General features: G+C 40.7%; 1 protein-coding gene across 6 annotated transcripts; it reads left to right on the top strand.

Moving 5' to 3' along the window:
- Positions 1 to 11,437: 11,437 nt before the first annotated feature.
- Positions 11,438 to 21,733, top strand: LOC121940737 (E3 ubiquitin-protein ligase TRIM39-like). Of its 6 annotated transcripts, none has more exons than XM_088079612.1 (2): positions 11,438 to 11,806; positions 13,295 to 15,631. In XM_088079612.1, exons 1-2 carry the CDS (start codon positions 11,705 to 11,707, stop codon positions 14,924 to 14,926), a joined length of 1,734 nt encoding a protein of 577 aa, XP_087935738.1. In that variant the 5' UTR covers positions 11,438 to 11,704; the 3' UTR covers positions 14,927 to 15,631. The 6 variants fall into 6 exon arrangements, with proteins under 6 accessions (XP_087935738.1, XP_087935737.1, XP_087935736.1 ...); XM_088079611.1 differs by lacking the exon at positions 13,295 to 15,631 and adding an exon at positions 19,113 to 21,733 and having other exon boundaries at positions 11,439 to 11,806; XM_088079610.1 differs by lacking the exons at positions 11,438 to 11,806; positions 13,295 to 15,631 and adding exons at positions 16,156 to 16,308; positions 19,113 to 21,733.
- The last annotated feature ends 2 nt before the right edge of the window (positions 21,734 to 21,735 follow it).

Here is a 21,735-nt window from a genome sequence, read left to right as displayed (position 1 = left end):
AGGGAGCGTGCACAGTTAAACATAAATGTTACCATCTGAAGCACCGTACCAGATTATGGTTTAGAGCTAATTCTGCTGCTCGTCGGCAGGTCGAACAAATGCACAGCACACTGACACCACAACACAAAGTTGTACAAGAGGAAGAAAGAAAAAAGAAAAGATACACAAGACAAATAATACACACAATCGCACATAAAGTGATACAAAAAAGAAGACAGACATCACAACATAAAACTACACAAAGAGCACAATAAGCAGCTACAAACGACAGTGCGTCGCAGGTGGATGATCGCCAAATTAAAAGTCTAGAGTTCAAGGTCAGTGAGTGCAGAGCTGAGCAGCTTTTAACCGACTTTTCAAGGTGGTTTTGAAAGTCCTGATAGAGCCGCAGCTCCTCGCATCGTCACATCGTCCACAGATTTGAAGTTTTTTACGGAAAAAGCTGATTGTCCAAAAGCAGCGCATCGAAATGATACGTCCCCGTGCCGTACAGAGGATAATCTAGAGGATCTGACAGAACTTACTGAACTTATTGAGGCGAATGTATCTGCCGTTTGCAGGTTAGCGTCATATACAAGGAAGACGAGGAAGAATGCAAAAGAAAAAAGGCATCATGGATAATATTAACAGAGCTGCTGACGAAGAGCGGGAGAGGTGGAGGCCGCGCTCACAGAGCGAGACGAGCTCACAGAGCGGTTCAGCACAAAACTAGACGGTATTTTATTTGAAGACTTAATCACAGTACTTTCCTAAATGTACTTGTACCTGTTTGAATCCTGTTGTCGTTTGAATAAACCATCTTTATTTACATTCAGGGTCGTCCAGTGAGTCTGTAGTCTATTCACGCTGTTGTCACATTTAATCGAAGGATTTAAAACATTTGAATTGGTGAAGATCTAAGAAGCTTTATACTGATTAAAATCTAATTACAAACTTTTGAGAGCCTCTATTAACTTTTAAAACTTCATACATTCGTCTTTGAATCTGTTTGTTACTTTACGGGAAATAAAACACCAAGCAACCCAAGATCCTGCTGTTTGTGATTTTTCTCTTTACTCTTTCTTTAAGGCGTCTTTCGTTCGTTCCTCTCTTTGATTCACAGATGATGCAACATGGCGGTGTTATTTCGCGCAGGCCGAGCCCCCTCAGACTTTTAAGTGAAGTTCCCCTCAGTTCAGTTTGAACCACTGGCTCAGATTTTTTAACCTCACAATAAACGACCACACCACCCCCTCCTTTATCTGAGCGAATACATTTGCATAATTTACTCTGGATTATCTTTAATTTATGCAGAAACTGCTTTCCACTTGTTAGGTTGAATGTTTCCAAGGGGGCTAATAAAATTAGTTGTACTCCCACAGAGCGCCCATTCACCGATTTTTTTGGGGGGAGCTTTCAGACATTTTTCCGTGACTTTCCTGCACTCAGAGTGATTTTTCCCTCAAACACGAGCCTTTGACCTGAGGTGATCTCTGGACAACTATCAGCTTTATTTTCTCTGTGACTCACTGGATAAGAGCCGTTTCTCACGCGCCCAGCCCACACGATCAAACAGCACAACACATTTCCAGGACAAAACAAGCCGCTGTGAACGTGCACAAAACAGTCTGGTGGCTCCGAACAGTTTTGCACAGATTATTGATCCTGCAGGGAGAGCAGAGCGACTCTGAATCCATCAGCTAATCGGCACAGGAAGTAGTGACAGAGCGTTTTAAAGGCAGGTTTCCATCACCGATTTGCACAAAACTTAAGTGATAATTTCAAAAATGTCGATAAAACACAATTAGGAGATGACTGCATTTCCACTGAGTGATTTTGTGCGATAACACTCCAAGAAGCATGCTGACGGACGTTCGAAACATTAGCAGCTTGACGGTTTTGTTGTATGAAACCTGAGTCAACAGACCATCGTTTTTGGTATTGCCAGGTTGTGTTTGCATTTTGGGGAGAGGTCCAAGAAACGCGTTCAAAACAGAGTCTGAACATGGAGCTGGATCTTTTCTCTGTGATGTTGGGAGACGTTACAGAAACAAAGACCTAGATTGTAATGTAGATTGCAATCTTATTGGGCAAAACGTTCATTTATAAGGCAGCTGAGGCAGAATCCGTAAACATCTACAGATTTAAGGATTTCCTTTCTGGAGGGATTTTATACAAATAACCAAGATTACCTAGATAGATGGGGGAAGTTTATTGAGTCTGAGCGGTGGTGATTAAGGACATACTGCCCAAATGAGACACTGTTGCTCCCAGACGTTTATGTCTTTCTGTCAACCTTTTGTGACAACATGTAAATTTTGGGGTTAAATTATCTTGGAATCTTTATGAAGTCCCTGCGGGATTTTTTTTTTTTTTTGCATTTTTGTTTGCTCATGTTTGTTTTGTAAATTTGGAGTGATGTGGTCTATTTGAGTTTTGTTTGTCTTGCACGTAATTAATAAATAAATATCCGTATATCCGTGGCATGTATCAGCAGCTTTATTTCTATTGCAGCCGCCGTCATTATTTCCAATCCACGCGGTCACGTACGAGGAATTTTGGATTCAAAACTTCCAGATGATCCGCTCAACTTTCTCAGAGTTATGTGATGCAGTAACAGCTCTTGTAGCTCCTGCTGCATCATGAGGGAGCCAGTTCCTACTGACAAGCTCACAGACACAGCATCATGTGACCTGAAAAAGAAGAAGAAAAAGTGTTTCCATTGCAGTTTTGAGAAATTTGTTTTTTTGAATAGCATGAACCACCTCATGTGGGCATAAAAACAATAAATGCAAGTTTTTTTCTCTATTTTTCTATATCACCTGTTTCCCTTTACAGTCACAGCAAACATCCTTCTCAGATGCACAGACAGGTTCCACCCGCAGATGATGTTTCGTGGGAAAAAGCAGCGGCCATTGAAACAAACGGACAACAAGAAATCCCCCGAGGGAAGGTTCCCAGGGCGTTATTCAGGGCATCAGATAAGTTTTTATTGTTGATGTGTTTTTATTTTTACAGAGAGACTCTGCAGAGCTTTGTGCTCGTCTTCAGCTCCGCCCGGATCCAAGTTAATGCAGGTCGACAAATTCACACAACGAATAACAGCCAGAGCCAGATATTAGGACAGTCCAGTGACAAAGTCTAAGTGCTGGAGGTGTAATATTACCTTAAAGTAAATGGATGGATGGTGTGGTTACTATAGGGTACCTCCTGTAACCTACAAGTCAAAATGTAACTAGGTAAATAAATTAATTAATAAATTTAAAATAAAAAGTAAAGACAAAAAGACAATAACACCAGAAAATAAAACAAAGAAAAAATAAAAGCAAACAAGAAAAGAAAAACAGAAAAGGGAAACACAAACAACTGTAAAAGAAAAAAACAAGAGCAAGAAAAAATATCAAGGAAAAACACAAGAAAATGGACACAAAAAGAAATAAAATAAACAATTTTAAAAAATGAAAGGAAGACAATGAAAAAATTAACAAGAAAAATCGGGAAAAATTGAAAAGAAAATTAAGAAAATATAAGAAAGATCGTAAAGACAAATGAACAAAAAAAGGCAATACAACAAAAAATCAAACAACAAAACAAAAGAAAAACAAAAAATAAATGCTAATAAAAAAACAGAAAATGTAATCATGTGTTATAAAGAAAAACATAAAAACATACATGAGAAAGGAAATTTGAAAAAAAAAACCTGACAAACAACATAATTAAAAGAAAACAAATATAAAAACAAGGAAAGAAGAACGCAAAAGCAAGTAATGAAGGAGAGAAAACACACACACACACACACACACACACACATGCTGGACAAAACAAGTAAGAAAGCCATTTTTTCAGCAGTTAAAATGGTGAAAAACATGTAAAACCACAGATGTGGTCCTTTAAGATGAACATTATTATTTTTAAATGTCATAATTTAAATTTTAAACATGTTTACATAAAACTCCGCGGCATTGTTTGATTTTCCGTTAAAGAAATATTTCGTATGAATTTGTGATGTGGGTGAAGTGAGCCTTTAACAGCAGCAGTGGTGTCAGACTGCAGATAATCTCCTCTCTATCAATACATGGATTGAGGTAATGAGGTCACGTCACACAAAACAGACCGGGTGTCATGAAACCTCCCCCCGCCCCACTGCCACCTCACCCACTGTATATCACGCCCCCCGGCGTCCTGGCAGAGGGGTCAGAGTTCACGCTCTGGAGCTGGTAACAGTCAGGAGGCAGGTCCACAGCCCTCTGGGGATCCTCATCGGACCCACATCTGTCACGTCACAAAGCGTCGGCCCGATCCATCGATCACGCGGGTCAAGTTCACAACAGAGCGCGCTCAGAGTGACGGACCACATCCGCTCACATCAAACACAGAGATCAGCCAGGAGCACAGAAACAGCAGAGCAGGCAGACCTGCACCCAGCCACATGTTTAGCATTTAACCCTTCTCTGTAAAAATAAACTAAACTAAACTAAACTAAACTAAACTAAACTAAAATATAATAAAATAAAATAAATAAACACAATAAAATTTTATGTGGATCATTACGTGAAAATGTATCTTGTTGTCTCTCAGTTTGTTTTGGAGTTATTCGTAATGTAAATTGGTGTTTTTGTGCTGTCAATTTGTGAGTGTGATTTTTGTATATTTTAAAAAAGCTAAAATAAAATATTAAATATAAATATTACAAAAATATTAAAATATTTATAAAATGTATAAATAAAAAAACGCAGCTTTGTTAAAAGACGTTTAAGTTTTAATGTATCTGCAACATAATATTGTCAAATGTGACGTCTGTGGTTTGCAGAAACGTACAAAGCCAACATTTTCTGTGTTGACTGGTCATTTTGGAAAATGAGTTCATTAGTTTTATGAAACTTTGAAGCTCAGGTGGAGCCGACAGGACGAACTCTGAGCAGATAAAGTGTTTACTTCAGAGACATTTTCAGTAATTGGATGTTTAAGTGAGGTGGAAATGCCTGTTGTGACATATTTAGGAGTCCAAACAAACAGCCAGTAACATCCGTCTGAGTGTGACTCCTGTTAACTCTTCGTGTTTACTTTCTGCCGGGGCCTTGTTGATTTAGGTGATGGGAACCGGCCGCTCCGCGCTCCCTCCGACTTTGATGTTTTTCCCGAGCTTTGTTGGGATGGCTCTGAATCGCGGCCGGTTGGTTGGCGGCCATTGAACCTTTGCGAAGATTAACTGTTATTACCAGCGTCTTTGTGTGTCTGCGCCGCTCTCTGCATACCAGCGGCGAAACAAAACGCTCCTCTCCAGCCTCTCCAGTGGAGGAGGCTTCAGAAAACAGCAGGTCTGAGCTGCTTTTATCTGCACACTGACGAGAGTATAAGAGCACTAAGTGGTCTCTCAACTGACAACAAGTTCCTTTTTAGGAGCGAAGAGGTCCGATATGCAGTGTATTAGCCCCGACCGCCACACACACACATGCACACAATGGAAAAACGTTCTATTTTGGGACGGACGGGGTCACAGATCACCTTAATAAAGAGGCAGGAATGTGTTGAGGCACTTCTGCGTTCACTTCAGCTCTGCGATCTCTGACTCTCCTGCAGCACTAATGAGCTTTGCATTCAGCCGTTCACTCATTCAGGCGCTCCTGCTTGTGTTTGAAACACATGGCGAGCTACACGCTGCCAACACACGTGACCTCTGACCCCCGCTGCACTCCGCAAACACACCGTCATGAATTTTGTGTTGAATCTGTTTGTGCCGGAGGGAGAGACGCCGCAGAAGCTTGAAGTCATTTTGTGCGTTTACTAAAAGCATCAGTCAGAGCTGTTTAACCGTCACCTGAAGTTTACCTGGGAAAATGGTAAGAAGTCATTCACACACACACACACAGATTCAGATTTATGTAGTTTTAAAAATATTATTTGCGAACTTTATTTGGTACATCCAGCTACAACTAATAAACTTAACACAGTGGTTCCCAAATGGTGGGTCACAGTCCAAAGGTGAGTCACGGATCCGTTTTGATTGGACCGCAAAAGACTCACAAACATGTCGAGTTTGTGAAAAATACACATAAATACACTTTATTTTGTGTATTGAGAATTTGCAGCAAAGAGCTTTTATTTTGAAGTGTGTTTTTTGCGAGAGGTTTTTTTTTTGAGAACAGTAAGTACTTTATTGTCCTGATTTTGGTACTATGTGGCCTTTTTTTGTTTGTTTTTTTAATTTAAAAATAAATAAATAAAAATAGCAACAGGCCTAAAGGTGGAGGGGCTGGCTGTTTTTTGTTGTTGTTTTTGGATTTTATTTGTGTTTTACCTTCCCCAAAGTGACAGTGTCTTACAGTTCCTGGTAGTGATAAATGGTGTCATTTTTGGTGATATTTACTTTGGCAGGCCTGCTGGTTTAGAAGCCATTTTTTCTTGAAAAATTACCAAAACATTTTTAAGACAAAAAAAAAGAAATCACCAAAAGCTTTTAGAGAAAAATAATATTGCCAAAAAATTTTTATATATTACTGAAAAAAAAACAATAAAAAAGTTTGAAAAAAGCAAAAAAAAAAAAAACAACAACAAAAAATCCAAACGTTTTTTAAAAGAAAAAAAATTCCAAAAAATTTTAATAGAAATAAATAAAGAAATTGCCAATTTTCTTACTGGCAGTGTTTCAACCTGATGGCATCCAGCCTTGTGTCATACAGCAGTACTTTATCAACTGACACCATCAGTTTTTTTCATGCTGCCACGCCAGGTGCTGTCGGGCCAATCAGCGGCAAATCATTAAACTGTGAGAGGTTCAAACTGATGCTGCCTAGCAGCATATTATACGGACGTAAAAGGGGGCTTTTTGCCGTTGGTATCTGACACAAAGAAGAAATCCTGGATATGAGCACAAATGAGAGAAAAATTGTTTGTGTATAGTTTCTTGCGTGAGGCCCAATTACACCCAAAAACATCATCTATAATCTGAAATTCGACCAATATGCAGTTTGTTTTGAGACCAGCGGGGGGAGACTCTGTGATTCCACATCGTTCTGTCCTCAGTGTGACAAATTTGGTCGTAAACGAGGCATGAATTCCCCCAAAAACAGAGCGATTTTTCAAACCGGTGTTGGCCTTTTCTGAATAAACCTTCCCACTGGTCCAAAAGGAGCCGTTTGCTGGCGACTCGGAGCACAACAGAGCCACCTGACAGAGCCGCCAGCCAGCAGAAATTCACCTCAATGCCTTCAGAAAGCGGCTTTATGTGTGTCCTGCCTGCAACTGAGGGAGGAGAGAGGAGAAAAGAAAGAGAGTCTGCAAAGTGCAACTCCGAGCTGTAACTCAGAGTTTCCTAGCAACATGCTCTGCAAGATGAAACCCAGAGTTTTGCCGACCTCTTCAGATCTGCTTTTTAGCTGTTTTATTGTACTGAAGCAAAGTTTCATTTAATTAGATCAAAACTCGGGTGTTTTTTATTGCTCGAGTTCCTGTTTGTGTTTGTAATCCCCTAAAAACTTACATCCAACCACACACACATTTCTCCCTCAATGAATTTCCAGCAGCAGCATTGGCAGAAGCATTTGCATGTTGTTTTTTTTCACTGTAATCTCTCACTCTGCCTCGGACCTGTTGAATCTTAAACCCCCCATTCTCCCCTCCCAAGAAAAAAAACAAAACAAAAAGAAATCAAGACAAAAGCATGAATGCATAATTAATATAGTGAAGCTGCATTTTTAATTGTTGCCGCTCTTCAAAGTTGCCCGGTGGCATTGTCTCTCGGTTCGGGCCGGCTGCTTCCGATGGCAGAGCTTCATTCAGGTCTTTTTAGGGCCCGAGCGCTGCAGAAGCACCGGCAGACAACGGCTCCAAGCTCGCCTCTTTTCTCAGGGTGTCTGCCCGCACAATGGACTTCCTTAGGCTGCACACAAAAGAGGCTGGCGCATGAAAAAACACCCAAATTCAATGGCATTCCTCTCCACAATGCCCTCTGAGAATATGCGCTTGTCCCTCTCCTTCTCCCTCTCTCTTCTCTTTCAGCCACGGGTGATGTATTAGGATGATGTGTGAGCATCAGGAAGTGATATATTGATGCATCAAAATGAAACAAATCGCGTAGAAGTGAGAATGAAGACGATAAAAGAGACGTGAGTCTGCAGCCATGGCGGTGTGAAGCTGCACAGAAATGATTTAAGTGCTAATTTCAGCATACAAACATGCTCACAGCAGGCGGGTTTCCATTACAGATTCACATGAAACCTTATGCGATATTTTCAAACTGTCCATAAGCACAATTGCGAGATGACTGCGTTTCCGTTAAGTGATGTTCTGCGACTTCTGCTATGGTGATAACATCCCAGTAACCATGGCGATGGATGTTCAAAACCCAGGCAGCTTTATTTCTATTGCAGCTTCTGCGCTAGCCGTCATTATTTCCAATCGAAAACATTGTAGACGTGTTATGGAGCCATGATGGAAAGACGAGCCCCTCATACATGGGAGCGGCCACGTATGAGGGATTTCTGGGAGCTGATAGTCCACGATTTCACAGAGGAATTGTAGATTCGAAACTTTCTCAGAGTCATGTGATGCAGTAACAGCTCTTGTAGCTCCTGCTGCATCATGAGGGAGCCAGATCCTACTGACAAGCACATAGACACAGCATCATGTGACCCAGAAAAGACTAAAAAAGTGTTTCCACTGCAGTTTTGCCAAATATGGCTTTTTCAAATTGCCTGAAACCTCATGTGAGCATTAAAACTTTTCTAGGATTTAAGGGCCATTCTCTAATTTTGGGATATGTCTTGAAATTTAGGACATTTTTAGGATTCATGGGCATTTCTAGGATTTTAGGAAATTGCTCAAATTTTAGGACATTGTTGGATTTCGTAACATTTCTAGGATTTGAGAACATTTCAAGTATTTGAGGATGTTTCTTGGATTTGAGAACATTTCTTGCATTTTAGAAGGTTTACAGGATTTCAGGACATTTCTAGGATTTTAGGGCATTGCTAGGATTTTGGGACGTTTTGAGGATTTAAGGATGTTTCTAGGAATGTTAGGCCTTTTGTAAGGTTTTAGGACATTTCTCAGATTTTGGGACATTTCTAGGATTTTAGGACATTTGAAGGGTTTCTGGACGTTTCTAAGATTTTAGGACAACAGGGTCTTATCTAGGACCACTGTCGGAGCCTGAGGGGGATACTCCACTGGCTCTTTTTTCATGCTTTTTTTATGCACTCTGGCAACTTGTATATTAAAGTTACGAATCAATTAGTTTTTTTGTGAATTAGAAAATGGTTGTGGGGCCAAGTCTGGCACCCTAACGGGGGTCAGATTAGGCCCTCAAGCCATAAATTGAGTATCACAGTACTAAAAGCTTTTTACTGCCTTTAAAACACAGTAATACTCCCCAACACCTGTCATCAGACTTTAATGTTTAAAAATTCAAAATATTGCATGTCACCTTGTGGGGACACGTTTTTTGTCCCCAGATAGAAGGTGAGTCCCCGCAATGTGGGTGTGTGAACAGGTTGTTGTTCTCACATTGTAATGGATCCATGAACACACACACACACACACACACACAGTTGTCTGGTCAGATGGGGTGACATTAGCTCCCCTATCACATCCTCTGTGTGAGGAGTTGCAGGGATTTGGGAGTCGGAGGTTGGTGGAGTTTGGAGGGGGGTCGCTTCACCATTGTCGGGCGCACATTGAGCCCCGTTGGCACGCCGGCAGGCAGCTTACCACCGCGAGGCTGCTGGGAGCCACAAAGGGCCACGATGGAGGGAGAGTCGAGCCGGGTGAACGTCACCAACACCCGCAGCCTAATCCTCCTGCCCCGTACATCTGCGCCGGGTCGGTTTCAAAAGCCAGACCCCCTTTTTTCCTCTAAAATCCCCCCTCCTCCCCATCATGCACCAACTCCTTTCTTTTCTCTCAGTTTTATTCTGCAGCAGCAGAAAGGACGGGCTTTTGTCGTGGCCCATAGTGTCACACAGACACAAGACCTGAGGCTGCCAGTCGTCAAATGGAAGCTCTCTCTGGGCCTTTCACAGCGCTCACTTTGCTCATGTCGACTCGGGGAAAGAGGGGGAAACTCTTATTTTAGCACGTGAAAAGGCTCCAGACGGGGACATGAAGGCCGGCTCTTCACATCGGACACAATTGACTTTGAAAGCCGGCGTTTCTCTCAGAGTGGTAGGGAGTGTTTGCCGGGATGTTGGCATCATGTTTTAATTGAATTTGACTGTCAGCGGGTCTCAAAGGGGCCCAAACAAGCTTATTATGAAAACGATCTTCTGGGATCCTGCTGAAGAAAACCAGGGACAAACATAAAAAAAAAAAAGGTCAAATGGCTTTTACACGCTGTTGAAGTCAAACTTTTAAACAATGAATGTTGTTTTTAGTAAAAACGGTAAAAGAAAGGTACTCTGAATGGCTGTTAAAAAATAAGGACGCCAATAGTTGAATTATTAATTATATATCAACAATTCCCACTGTATTTATTCTTGGATCCTTTACTATAAAACATAAAATAATCTATCTCAATAAACAAATCTACTCCATATATACTCCACACTAAACTGCCTTGCGGCCCCATCGCTGCACAAAACTTGGCCTATATTCTTTTAGAAAAAATGAAGTAATGCAAATATAAACTGTAGTTTAGTCTCTAGTTTAGTCTAGTCTAGTCTAGTACTATACACCATCAAAAATACACAAAACTAGTTGTAAAAACTTGTAACTGCATCTTTAAACATTTTATCAAGGGTCTACCTTATTTTATCTCTTGTTCTGTTTTTTGCTGCTTCCTGTCACCGTTGCTGCTCTGCATGTCTGCATCTTATGCTTAGTGTGTGTCATTGCTTCATGCTGCGTGCATGACTATTTGTGCTAAAATGCTATTTTGTGGCTATTGTGCTATTGTTTTGTACTGTCGTTCTGCTGTTTCTTGTTGCTTCGCTTGGCTTGTTGTTCTGTTTGTTTTATTGTTTTTTTTTTATCTTTATGATGTCCTGCTGTTGTTGTTATGTGAATTTCATCATTTTACAGATTTCAAAACATCTCGCCAACAGACTACAGTTGAAAATAAGCCTGATGGCTAAAACTGACACATTTAGAGAAATTTTGATTTGTGTTTTGTGCTAATGAATAAAATACAAGTATAAAATATGTGAATAAGTAGCTCTTATAAAAACATATACATTTTTTATTGCATCCTGTTGCATAACATCCTGTCTGATGACATCAACCTTTGTCGAGCAGTGATTAAAACACATAACAAGAGCAAAACCTGCAGCAGGTGGTCGACGCTTCTCAATAATTCATCTGTTTTTGAAAACCAAACACTTGCATGATTTAAGAGTTTGGAAGGACAGACTGAGAGTGTAATGACAAATAATTCAGAGTGCATAAGGGGATTTAATGTGACATAAAGTTGTTGTAATGTTTAGTAATGTTTGAGAGGATGCATCACGAGCCAGTGTAGGGAATAATAACAGCTGAGGGCGCTCTCTGGTGGAGAATATTGCAAACTGCAGCCTGATACATGCTTTTCACTAATAACTATAAATCAGACTGATTTTCACACCAATGACAAACTACTGGTTGCTAAATACTTCTATTTCTAATACTCATCTTGTCTGAAAGTTAAGGTATTTCCCAATGAGACAACAAAACCTCACTCAATGAGCTCCAGTGAGAGGAGGAGCTACAGTCAAAGAGGAGAGGTGGACATTTTTCCTGAAATGAAAGTGAAAGTATGTCTGAGGGACAACAAAAGGCAGCCGAGACAAGTCTCTCTGTTTGTCTCCAAAGACACGATCAGCTGAATCCAGCAGGTTTTTTAACAATACAAAGATCGGTGAGTACAAAACAAACAACCCGAGCTAAACGCCTGGTCATGATTCAGTCAAAGCCAGAGGCCATAACAACGACAGTAACACCAGATTAACTGCTCATACTACAAGCTAAGTGTATATAATGTACAGTGCATAGCGTACCTCTTGGGGTGTAACATATATAATGTACATTGTAAGGTTTACCTGTTGGGATAAAATGTATGTAATGTATAGTGTAGTATATAGTATCAGATTTTTTTATCCTCAGCTTCACCGTGTCTGTAGTTATTGCTGTCTGACTTTGTGAGACAGTGCAGCTGATAATATTTACTGTGTTTCAGATTTTTAAAAAAATTGTACGTTTCTTTTTTAAAAAAAAAAATCTGTGTGCCCTCCTTAAATTCTAACATTTATGAATCATCAGGTGGATAATTGATGTGTCCATTCGATCAGATTTGATCAGATCAATAGGCCTCCTTCACCAATATCTTGCTGAGATGGACACAGATGGACGATAACGCCCTCTTAAAATTTTATTTGGCCTTTTTGAGGGCATTTTATAGGCAAGCTAGCATTGTTTTGTATAGCACATATCATATAACAGAGCAATTCAAAGTGCTTTACAGAGCAATAAAATATATGTATAATAAACATACTAAAGGATACAGATTTACAGAGTAAAGGGATAAGATATAAAAGGTAAAATTAATCACTAAATCTTTTTTTTTTAAATCTAAAAATCATTAAAAATAGCAAAAGTGCAGACAAGAGGTGCGAAGATAACAAGATTATTCAAAATGATTCAAAATCCAGTTTAAAAATAAGTTTGCAGTCATTAGTGGGCCGGATTGGCAGTGTGAAAAAGGACAGTTTTTAGATTTGATTGAGGCTTCTCTTACATAATCTAGGAGGTTATTTCAGATTTGTGCTGCATGATAATAAAACGCTGCTTTACCGTGTTTTTCTTTAGCTCTGGGGACGGTCAGTAGGTCGGCCCCTATTATCTGAGGGCCTTTGAGGGTTCATATGCATAAGCATCTCAGAGATACCTTGTATTTTTTGTTTTTTTTTTATTATAGTGAGTATTTTAGAGTGATTTAAGGGGCTTAAGACGCTCAAAAACTCACCAAACTTTGCACGCATATCAGAACTGGAAAAATGTTGATATTTTATGGGTGTGATTTGGTTTACAAATGATGCACAGCAAGATGACATATCATTAGTGTGTTCTTCGGCTCTACATGGTTAAGTTTCACGTGCACTGCGCCTGATGTTCTGCTGCTCCATCTCATCCCAGAGTGCGCTCTGCGCTCTGACAGAGTGGCGTTATAAATAACTAAACAGCATATGTAGTGCAAAATTACTCCTAATTAACAGTTCAGCAGTAAAAAGAAAATCTGCTTGTGGTGGCTGGCATTTTATTTGTGGCAGTCTGCTACAAATGAATGAATGTGTTGGAAACCATGGAAGATATGTAATTACAGTTTTGTTTTTTCACCTTTTGTCCTCAGAGTGCAGATATGGCTGCTGCCAGCTGTCTGCTGACTGAAGATCAGTTTCTCTGCTCCATCTGTCTGGATGTCTTCACCAATCCATTTGCCATACCATGTGGACACAACTTCTGCAAAACCTGCATCACTGACCACTGGGATATTAATGACAAGTGTCAGTGTCCCATCTGTAAAGAGGTTTTTGATCCAAGACCTCAACTGCGGGTCAACATTTTAATCTCTGAGATGGCTGCTCAGTTCAGACAGTCGGCTAAACAGAAAACCAGCAGCAGCAGCTCAGAGCAACAAGAGTCCAAACCAGGAGAAGTTCCCTGTGACGTCTGCACTGGAGCCAAACTGAAGGCCCTGAAGTCCTGCCTGGTGTGTCTGACCTCCTACTGTGAGACTCACCTGGAGCTTCATCTGACAAAGCCAGGTCTGAAATCACATCAGCTGACCGACCCTGTGGAGAACCTGGAAGGCAGGATGTGTGAGAAGCACAATAAACTGCTGGAGCTGTTCTGTAAGACCGACCAGACCTGCGTCTGCATGCTGTGCTCTATTTCAGACCACAAGACGCATGACGTTGTCCCTGTGAAAGACGGATATGAAGGAAAGAAGTTGGAGCTAGAGGAGGAAATTCAGCAGATGATCGAGAAGAGACGACTGAAGATTCAGGAGATCAAATGCTCAGTGAAGCTCAGTAATGAAGAAGCAGACAAAGAGATAGCAGATGGTGTTCAGGTCTTCACCGCTCTGAAGGAGTCTGTTGAGAGAAAACAGGCCGAGCTCATCGATACGATCAAAGAGAAGCAGAGACAGACGGAGATACAGGCTGAAGGCTTCATCAAGGAGCTGGAGCAGGAAATCTCTGAGCTGAGGAAGAGAAGCACTGAGGTGGAGCAGCTCTCACGCTCTGAAGACCACCTCCACGTCCTGGAAAGTTTCCTGTCCCTGGCTCTGCCCACCAAGACCTGGACGGAAGTCAGTGTGTGTCCACTGTATGAGGGGACTGTGAGGACAGCTGTGAGTCAGCTGGAGGAGATGATCAGTGAAGAGATGAAGAAGCTGCTCGAAACTGAGCTGAGGAAGATCCAGCGGTATGCAGTGGATGTGACACTCGATCCTGATACAGCACATCCTGAACTGATCCTGTCAAATGATGGAAAACAAGTTAAACACGGTAAAGTAAAGAAAAATCTCCCAAACAATCCAGAGAGATTTGATTCATGTGTAAATGTCCTAGGAAAGCAGGGTTTCTTTTCAGGCAGATTTTACTTTGCGGTTCAGGTTAAAGAGAAGACTCAATGGTATGTAGGAGTTGTCACAGAGTCAGTCAACAGAAAGGGAGGCATTACGGTGAACCCTCAGTCTGGCTTATGGTTAATGTGTTTGAGTCACGAAAATGAGTTCAAAGCTTGTACTGGTCCTGCAGTTCGTCTCTCTCTGAAATCTCGGCCTGAAAAGGTGGGGGTGTTTGTGGATTATGAGGAGGGTCTGGTCTCCTTTTATGACGTTGATGCTGCAGCTCTTATCTACTCCTTTACTGGCTGCTGCTTCAGTGAGAAACTCTACCCACTCCTTAATCCTTGTAATAATGTTGGTAAAAACTCTGCTCCTCTGATCATCTGTCCCGTCAGTCACACTCAGTAAGACAACCATTAGATTTTTTTCAGAAAGATGAACTAGTATTTAATGTAATAATTGTACATTTACGGTGTATACACTATTCTACCTTTCTGTAAATATTTCACATTCCAACTCACTATTATATAATAATTGTATATTTACTAGAGATTAACAGTATACATTTTTTTTGAGTGTGTGATCTTTAAAAAATAATGTTTGTCCATCTGTCTGTCAGTGTCAGTTACACTGTCTGTGTCCCTGTCTGTGTAAGTGCATAACCAGTAATCAGTGATCACAGGTTTGGTTTTGCGTCAGTCAGTGTTTCAACTTTCCATTAAATGTTTTCTGCTCAGTTTGTGTTTTTAATTGTGTTGGTAGGGTATCCCAAAGAAGTGTCGCTTTCATGGCGTGCACGAACCGCTGGGCTGCCTTTAAGGGAATGACACCCAGAAATAATACAAGTCCTGTTTTTCTGCTTTGATGGCTGTGGGATCAAAATGTCAGTTTGAATGGGTTTCAGTGGAGCATTTTTTACCTTAACAGTCTGAATGTAACAAATTAGTTTCTGCAGTGTATTTTAGACTTACTGTAGGAGCTGAGCTGCAAATTACAAGATTACACAAAAATACAGTCTTGCAGAAATGTATACCATATGTATGAACACAGCCAGAATTATCAAAAAAAGAAGAATTAAAAATGAGTAAAATACTAAAATTAAAAAAAAAAAAACACTAAAATATCATCAAGGTATGCATTTCATAAAATAAAGCTTTTTTCATTTTAAGCTATTTTTGAGGGTTTTTTGCAGGTCAATTGGGTAAAGAACAGCAATCATCTGATAAGAGCACCCTGCTCAGCATCTCTGTTGCAGACTGAACTGATAACTAACAGGTGCTCAGGTGATATTACTCACGTGCGGTTCCGCCCCGGTGACGCACACACACACACACACACAATTACCACCAATGAGTGACAGCTGTGGAACCCAAATACACGCCATGCTGCTGCATTCACAATATTATACACATGTCAATACAATTCAGCCAATAAAAATGCACAATCACAGCAACACTTGATTACACCTCTGTGGAAAACTTTCTTAAAGCACTCAAACTGTAAATCATATCTGGACGGAGTTAAACTTAAATGTACTTTGCTCATTCTCAAACCTAAGCCTGCATGTCTCTGCATGTGCAAATCTGCATCTCTTAACACACATGTATTTGCGCACTAGCGGATCTTGACCGATGAGCTGTCTGCATTTCTACATCTGCTGCAACGACATTTTTCCAAAAACGAAAGTGAAAGTTTGTGTGAGCGAGCAGAGCTGCAGCCGAGACAAATCTGTTTCTCTGCAAAGAAACATTCAACTAAATCCAGCAGGTTTTTATCAACAGCTGACTCTGGTGAGTACACTGTCCTACAGAGACAAGAGGGGACTAAATATTTATTAAACGTTTAGATAAAGCCAGAATCTAAAACTAAGAAAAAAACAACAGCTAATATAAGCTTGTTAGAACAAACGCGATGACAAATAACATTTGAATATAAATCTTAAACGGGTGGGGTTTGGACCCAAAATGCAGTACACCGGCACTCAAACCGTTGGTAATAACTTATTTTTACCAAAACAAACAAGGTACGAAGCAGAATGAATGAGTACCGAGTAAAGTTTGTTCTTCAGGCGGAGAGCCCGCACACAGTCTCTGGGGCTCAGACGAGAAGAGACCAAGCTTACTACAACCGTGGGCGGCGAGGAGGAAGCTCCGTAGTCCGACGAGCCGGCAGTTCCTGCGGAGGTGCCGTCGGGGAGAGAGCGGAGGGATGGTCGGGGAGAGAGCGGAGGGATGGTCGGGGAGAGAGCGGAGGTGCCGTCGGGGAGAGAGCGGAGGGACGGTCGGGGAGAGAGCGGAGGGATGGTCGGGGGCAGGCTGGGGGTTCGTTGCCAGCTGCGCAGTCCGCGAAGGCAGGAGTACCGATGGGGAACAGGCAGGAGGATTGTCGAGGCCAGGCAGAGAAGTCGCTAGCAGAGCAGTCCGATTCCAGAAACGCCAAAGCAGAGCACGTGGTCGGAGACAGAAGGCAGGTAGGTTTACCGGGAGGCAGACGAGGAGAGCAGGTCGGGGACGGGCAGAGTCGGCTTCGGGAGATCTGGTAGAAGAAAGCTGGAAAGTCTCGCATGACGCAGTAAAACAATCTGGCAGTGAGTGAGAGTGCTGGAGAGGCTTACATGCAGGACTGATGATGATGAGCTGAAGCTGTGAGGCAGGTGAGCTGAGCTGGCTGAGGAGGTGGGCGTGGCTTGCAGGTAGAGCGGAGCAGACGGAGGGTGAGTGGAAAAGTACTGAGCAGAGTGACAGGAGGGGAATGAGAGACGGGCTGTGACAAGATCTATATATGTCTGAAAAAGGGCTAGTTGATATGGACTGAAAGTAATATTGCTATATTTTTTTGGCTACATAATGATAATACATGTCTTGATACTTTACTTTGAAATCTCCCTTAAAGTAACTGTCAGCAGGCAGAAACCAGGCGCAGCCTTCAAAAACGACGAAAAAACTCCAGAGTGAGGAGTGAGGGATCCGCCTCTATTTGTTTAGTCTCAAAACAAAAAAACACCAAACAAACAAACTCATTCTGGACTTTGGACGGTAGTCTGGCACAGAGGCATTGACAGATACCTCAGTTAGTGTTTTCTCCCTGTTTTCTCTCACTGAGACATTAAAGTCCAGCACAATTGTGAACACAGTGTAGATGGATTTACAGGAGCCACATGGTGAGTCGTATACATGAATTAAATATACGCCTTTATGTGACTGAATACAGATGATTAGAGAGAAAACTGAGCAGTCAGTTATTATTGAACGCTATATCTAATAAAAGCTACAAACAGCAATGAAGCCCTTTCAACTTCCTGCCAACTAATAATAATAATAATAATAATAATAATAATAATAATAATAATAATAATAAACTTTTAATATTTGTATTTTTCTGTGCTCTTTTTTGTGCTTTCTCTGTTTTTGTGCTCTTTTTCTTTACTTAGTATGCTGAAAATGAAACATGAAAGGACCAAATATATATATATATATATATATATATATATATATATATATATATGATAAGTATGTGATTACGTTGTAAACATCTGCAGTATGTTGTATGTGCATGTTTTCTGTTTCCACATTAAATAAATAAAAAGTTAAAGAAAATAATAATAATAAATTTTATTTATATAGGACCTTTTTTAAAAAGGAGTGCTTTTCAGAAAAGAATTAGATAAAAAGAATGCAGCAATAAAACAACAATACAATGAAATGAAAACAGTTAGAAGTTAAAGTATAAAAAGGAGCATACAATGGTCAATCAAACTGAATTGAAAAAAAAAAGATATCTTTTTACACCTAAGCACAAAACCTGGAAAGTATCAACATTTTCATCACTTCTGTGCAAAGTTTTGTGAGTTTTTAAGCACCTCTAGGCCCTCAAAATAATTTTTTTTGTGAAATAATAATACATTTCAGCACAGTCGTTGAACCAGTCAGTGCTCGGGCCCGATTACTGTAATGCCAACAAATACTGGATGAGTGTTTTGGTTTGTGTTCATATGAATTTGAACATCAATCAAAATTACTGACTCCATCAGTGTTAAATGTTTGGCTAAATTTAATATTGGATTATAATGATTGATCCCTTCATGTGTTGATCACTTTAATATTACAGCTGGTAAAGGTGAATCACATTTTAAGCTAATTTACATATAGCTGAGTCAGTTACAACAGACTGTAGTAAAAGTTTACTTCCATGTTGTACTATTAATCAGAATCAGCAAAGCAACATGTAAAGTACCAAATTAATGTATAAAAGCTTCTCTAAATTTTGCCTTGTGTTTGTCATATCTCCTTTTTATTTCCCAGAAACATGCATTAATCAATGCTTATTAATATTTAATAAAAACACTTGGAGCATAGACCAGGATCTAGCTGAGCTGTCTGTAAATCAGAGACTGAATAAAGGCAGATTTTGGTTGAAGTTCATTGATGACCACAGCTCATATTTGCCTTGTGCCTATTTCTCAGTAAATTTTGCCTTCAGGTGGATGCAACTTAAAAACAGACACTCTTTACATTTCAGTGATCATTGTTTGAGTTTATTGAAAAAAATGATCAAAGGTTAATTACAGTTTTGTTTTTTCACCTTTTGTCCTCAGAGTGTAGATATGGCTGCTGCCAGCTGTCTGCTGACTGAAGATCAGTTTCTCTGCTCCATCTGTCTGGATGTCTTCACTGATCCAGTTGCCATACCATGTGGACACAACTTCTGCAAAACCTGCATCACTGACCACTGGGATATTAATGATCCCTGTCAGTGTCCCAACTGTAAAAAGGTTTTCAACACCAAACCTGAGCTGCAGGTCAACACTTTAATCTCTGAGATGGCTGCTCAGTTCAGACAGTCGGCTAAACAGAAAACCAGCAGCAGCAGCTCAGAGCAACAAGAGTTCAAACCAGGAGAAGTTCCCTGTGACGTCTGCACTGGAGCCAAACTGAAGGCCCTGAAGTCCTGCCTGGTGTGTCTGACCTCCTACTGTGAGACTCACCTGGAGCTTCATCTGACAAAGCCAGGCCTGAAAAGACATCAGCTGATCGACCCTGTGGAAAACCTGGAAGGCAGGATGTGTGCGAAGCACAATAAACTGCTGGAGCTGTTCTGTAAGACCGACCAGACCTGTGTCTGCATGCTGTGCTCTATTTCAGACCACAAGACACATGACGTTGTCCCTGTGAAAGACGGATATGAAGGAAAGAAGGTAGAGCTGGGGAAGACAGAGGCGGAAATGCAGCAGATGATCAAGAAGAGACGACTGAAGATTCAGGAGATCAAACGCTCAGTGAAGCTCAGTAATGAAGAAGCAGACAAAGAGATAGCAGATGGTGTTCAGGTCTTCACTGCTCTGAAGGAGTCTGTTGAGAGAAAACAGGCCGAGCTCATCGATACGATCAAAGAGAAGCAGAGACAGACGGAGATACAGGCTGAAGGCTTCATCAAGGAGCTGAAACAGGAAATCTCTGAGCTGAGGAAGAGAAGCACTGAGGCGAAGCAGCTCTCACGCTCTGAAGACCACCTTCATTTTCTCTTAGACTTCCCGTCCTTGAATGCGGCTCCACCCACCAAGAGCTGCAAAGAAGTCAGCGTCCGTCCATCTTCATATAAGGGGACTGTGGTGAGAGCTGTGAGTCAGCTGGAGGAGACGCTCAGTAAACAGACGCAGAAGCTGTTTGAGACCGAGCTGAAGAGGCTCCAGCAGTATGCGGTGGATGTGACTCTTGATCCTGAGACAGCGCATCCTGAACTCATCCTGTCTGATGATGGAAAACAAGTTGAACATGGTGATGAAAACTATAAACTCCCAAACAATCCAGAGAGATTTGTTAATTATCCCTGTGTCTTAGCAAAGCAGAGCTTCTCTTCAGGAAAATTTTATTATGAGGTTCAGGTTAGAACGAAGACTAAGTGGGATTTAGGAGTGGTCGGAGAGTCGATCAACAGGAAGGACGATTTCACACCGAACCCTCAGGATGGTCACTGGATGATATGGTTGAGGTATGAAAATGAGTACTACGCTGCCCCCTCAGTCCGTCTCTCTCTGAAGTCTCCGCCTCAGAAGGTGGGGGTGTTTGCGGATTATGAGGAGGGTCTGGTCTCCTTTTATGATGTTGACACTGCAGCTCTTATCTACTCCTTTACTGACTGCTGCTTCACCGAAAAACTCTACCCGTACTTCAGTCCTTGTTACCAACAACTGCAACCATTCAGTGATGTCTTTTCAAATAATATAAACACTGCCCCTCTGATCATATCTGTTGTTAATCACACTGACTAGAATAAACTAAGGCAGGGAGGTAAGGCATATATTTGAGATGGGTTTTTTTTTCCAACTTTTGATCAGTGTTTTTCCCCTTTTTATGTCATTTTCTTCTTTTATTATGTGTCACATAACTACCTGCTAGTCAAATACACTGATTTTACCACATTGATTGATATTATCTATTGTATAGTCTGAGATATTTTAATAACTGCATCACCTGCCATCAAGACTGCTAAATCACCTCAAAACAATACAAGCATACACATAGTGTTTGCAAATTTTGTAGCTGTCTGGGTACCATATTGGAAAAATCTTCTATTATTTGATCATTGTGTATTTAAATTATGCTTTATTATGGCACAAATTACTGAGGGGCATATCATGAATATGGCTAAATTGATTTGCTTATACCTCCTTAAAAAAACAAAACCATTAAAAACATCATCAGCATCTGAGATGGTTTGTAGTTTAAGGTAATGTGGTGTGATTTAAGGTTTGAGCTGTGTTTAAGCAGCTGGTATGAACTGTAACCCAGTGCTGCTTGTTGTAGATTAAGTGAAATCTGAGGACGCTCAGTAATGCATCTCATAACAAACTGCAGCCTGCGGCCTCAGGAAGACCTGCTCTTAATCTCAGGAAGCCTGAATCAACATTAGTTTTCAAGTGCTGCATTCAGATGGCTCTAACAAGCTATTTGCCTCTTTGAAAACTGAGCAAATGGGTTTGGCTTCTGTGGGAAACATGGAGAGAAAAGGAAATGACCAGTTTGACTAGAAATGTCCCACAAATTGCAAGAAATGTTACCAAAAAATGTGTTTTAAAAAGGAAAGAGGTTTAATTGAAAGACAAATATAGTGCAAAAAATAGGAGAATGTATATTTATAATTATAACAATATTATGGACAGAAAATTGTTGCAAAAAAAATAAAATAAAAATATATAAAATAAATACATTTTCAGCACT

This window comes from Plectropomus leopardus, chromosome 7, assembly GCF_026936395.1.
Source record: "Plectropomus leopardus strain MGB_pleo_1.0 chromosome 7, ASM2693639v1, whole genome shotgun sequence".
NCBI lineage: Eukaryota > Metazoa > Chordata > Actinopteri > Perciformes > Serranidae > Plectropomus > Plectropomus leopardus.
Note: the sequence above shows the minus strand (reverse complement) of the source record. Positions and strands in the feature narration are given on the sequence as shown.

Bases quoted from the DNA above. Each gene is read 5' to 3' on its own strand.
- LOC121940737 (XM_088079611.1), top strand. From the start codon at position 11,705: ATGTCTGAGGGACAACAAAAGGCAGCCGAGACAAGTCTCTCTGTTTGT. The intron at 11,807-19,112 runs GTGAGTACAAAA...TTTTGTCCTCAG, and splicing joins TTTTAACAATACAAAGATCG to AGTGTAGATATGGCTGCTGC.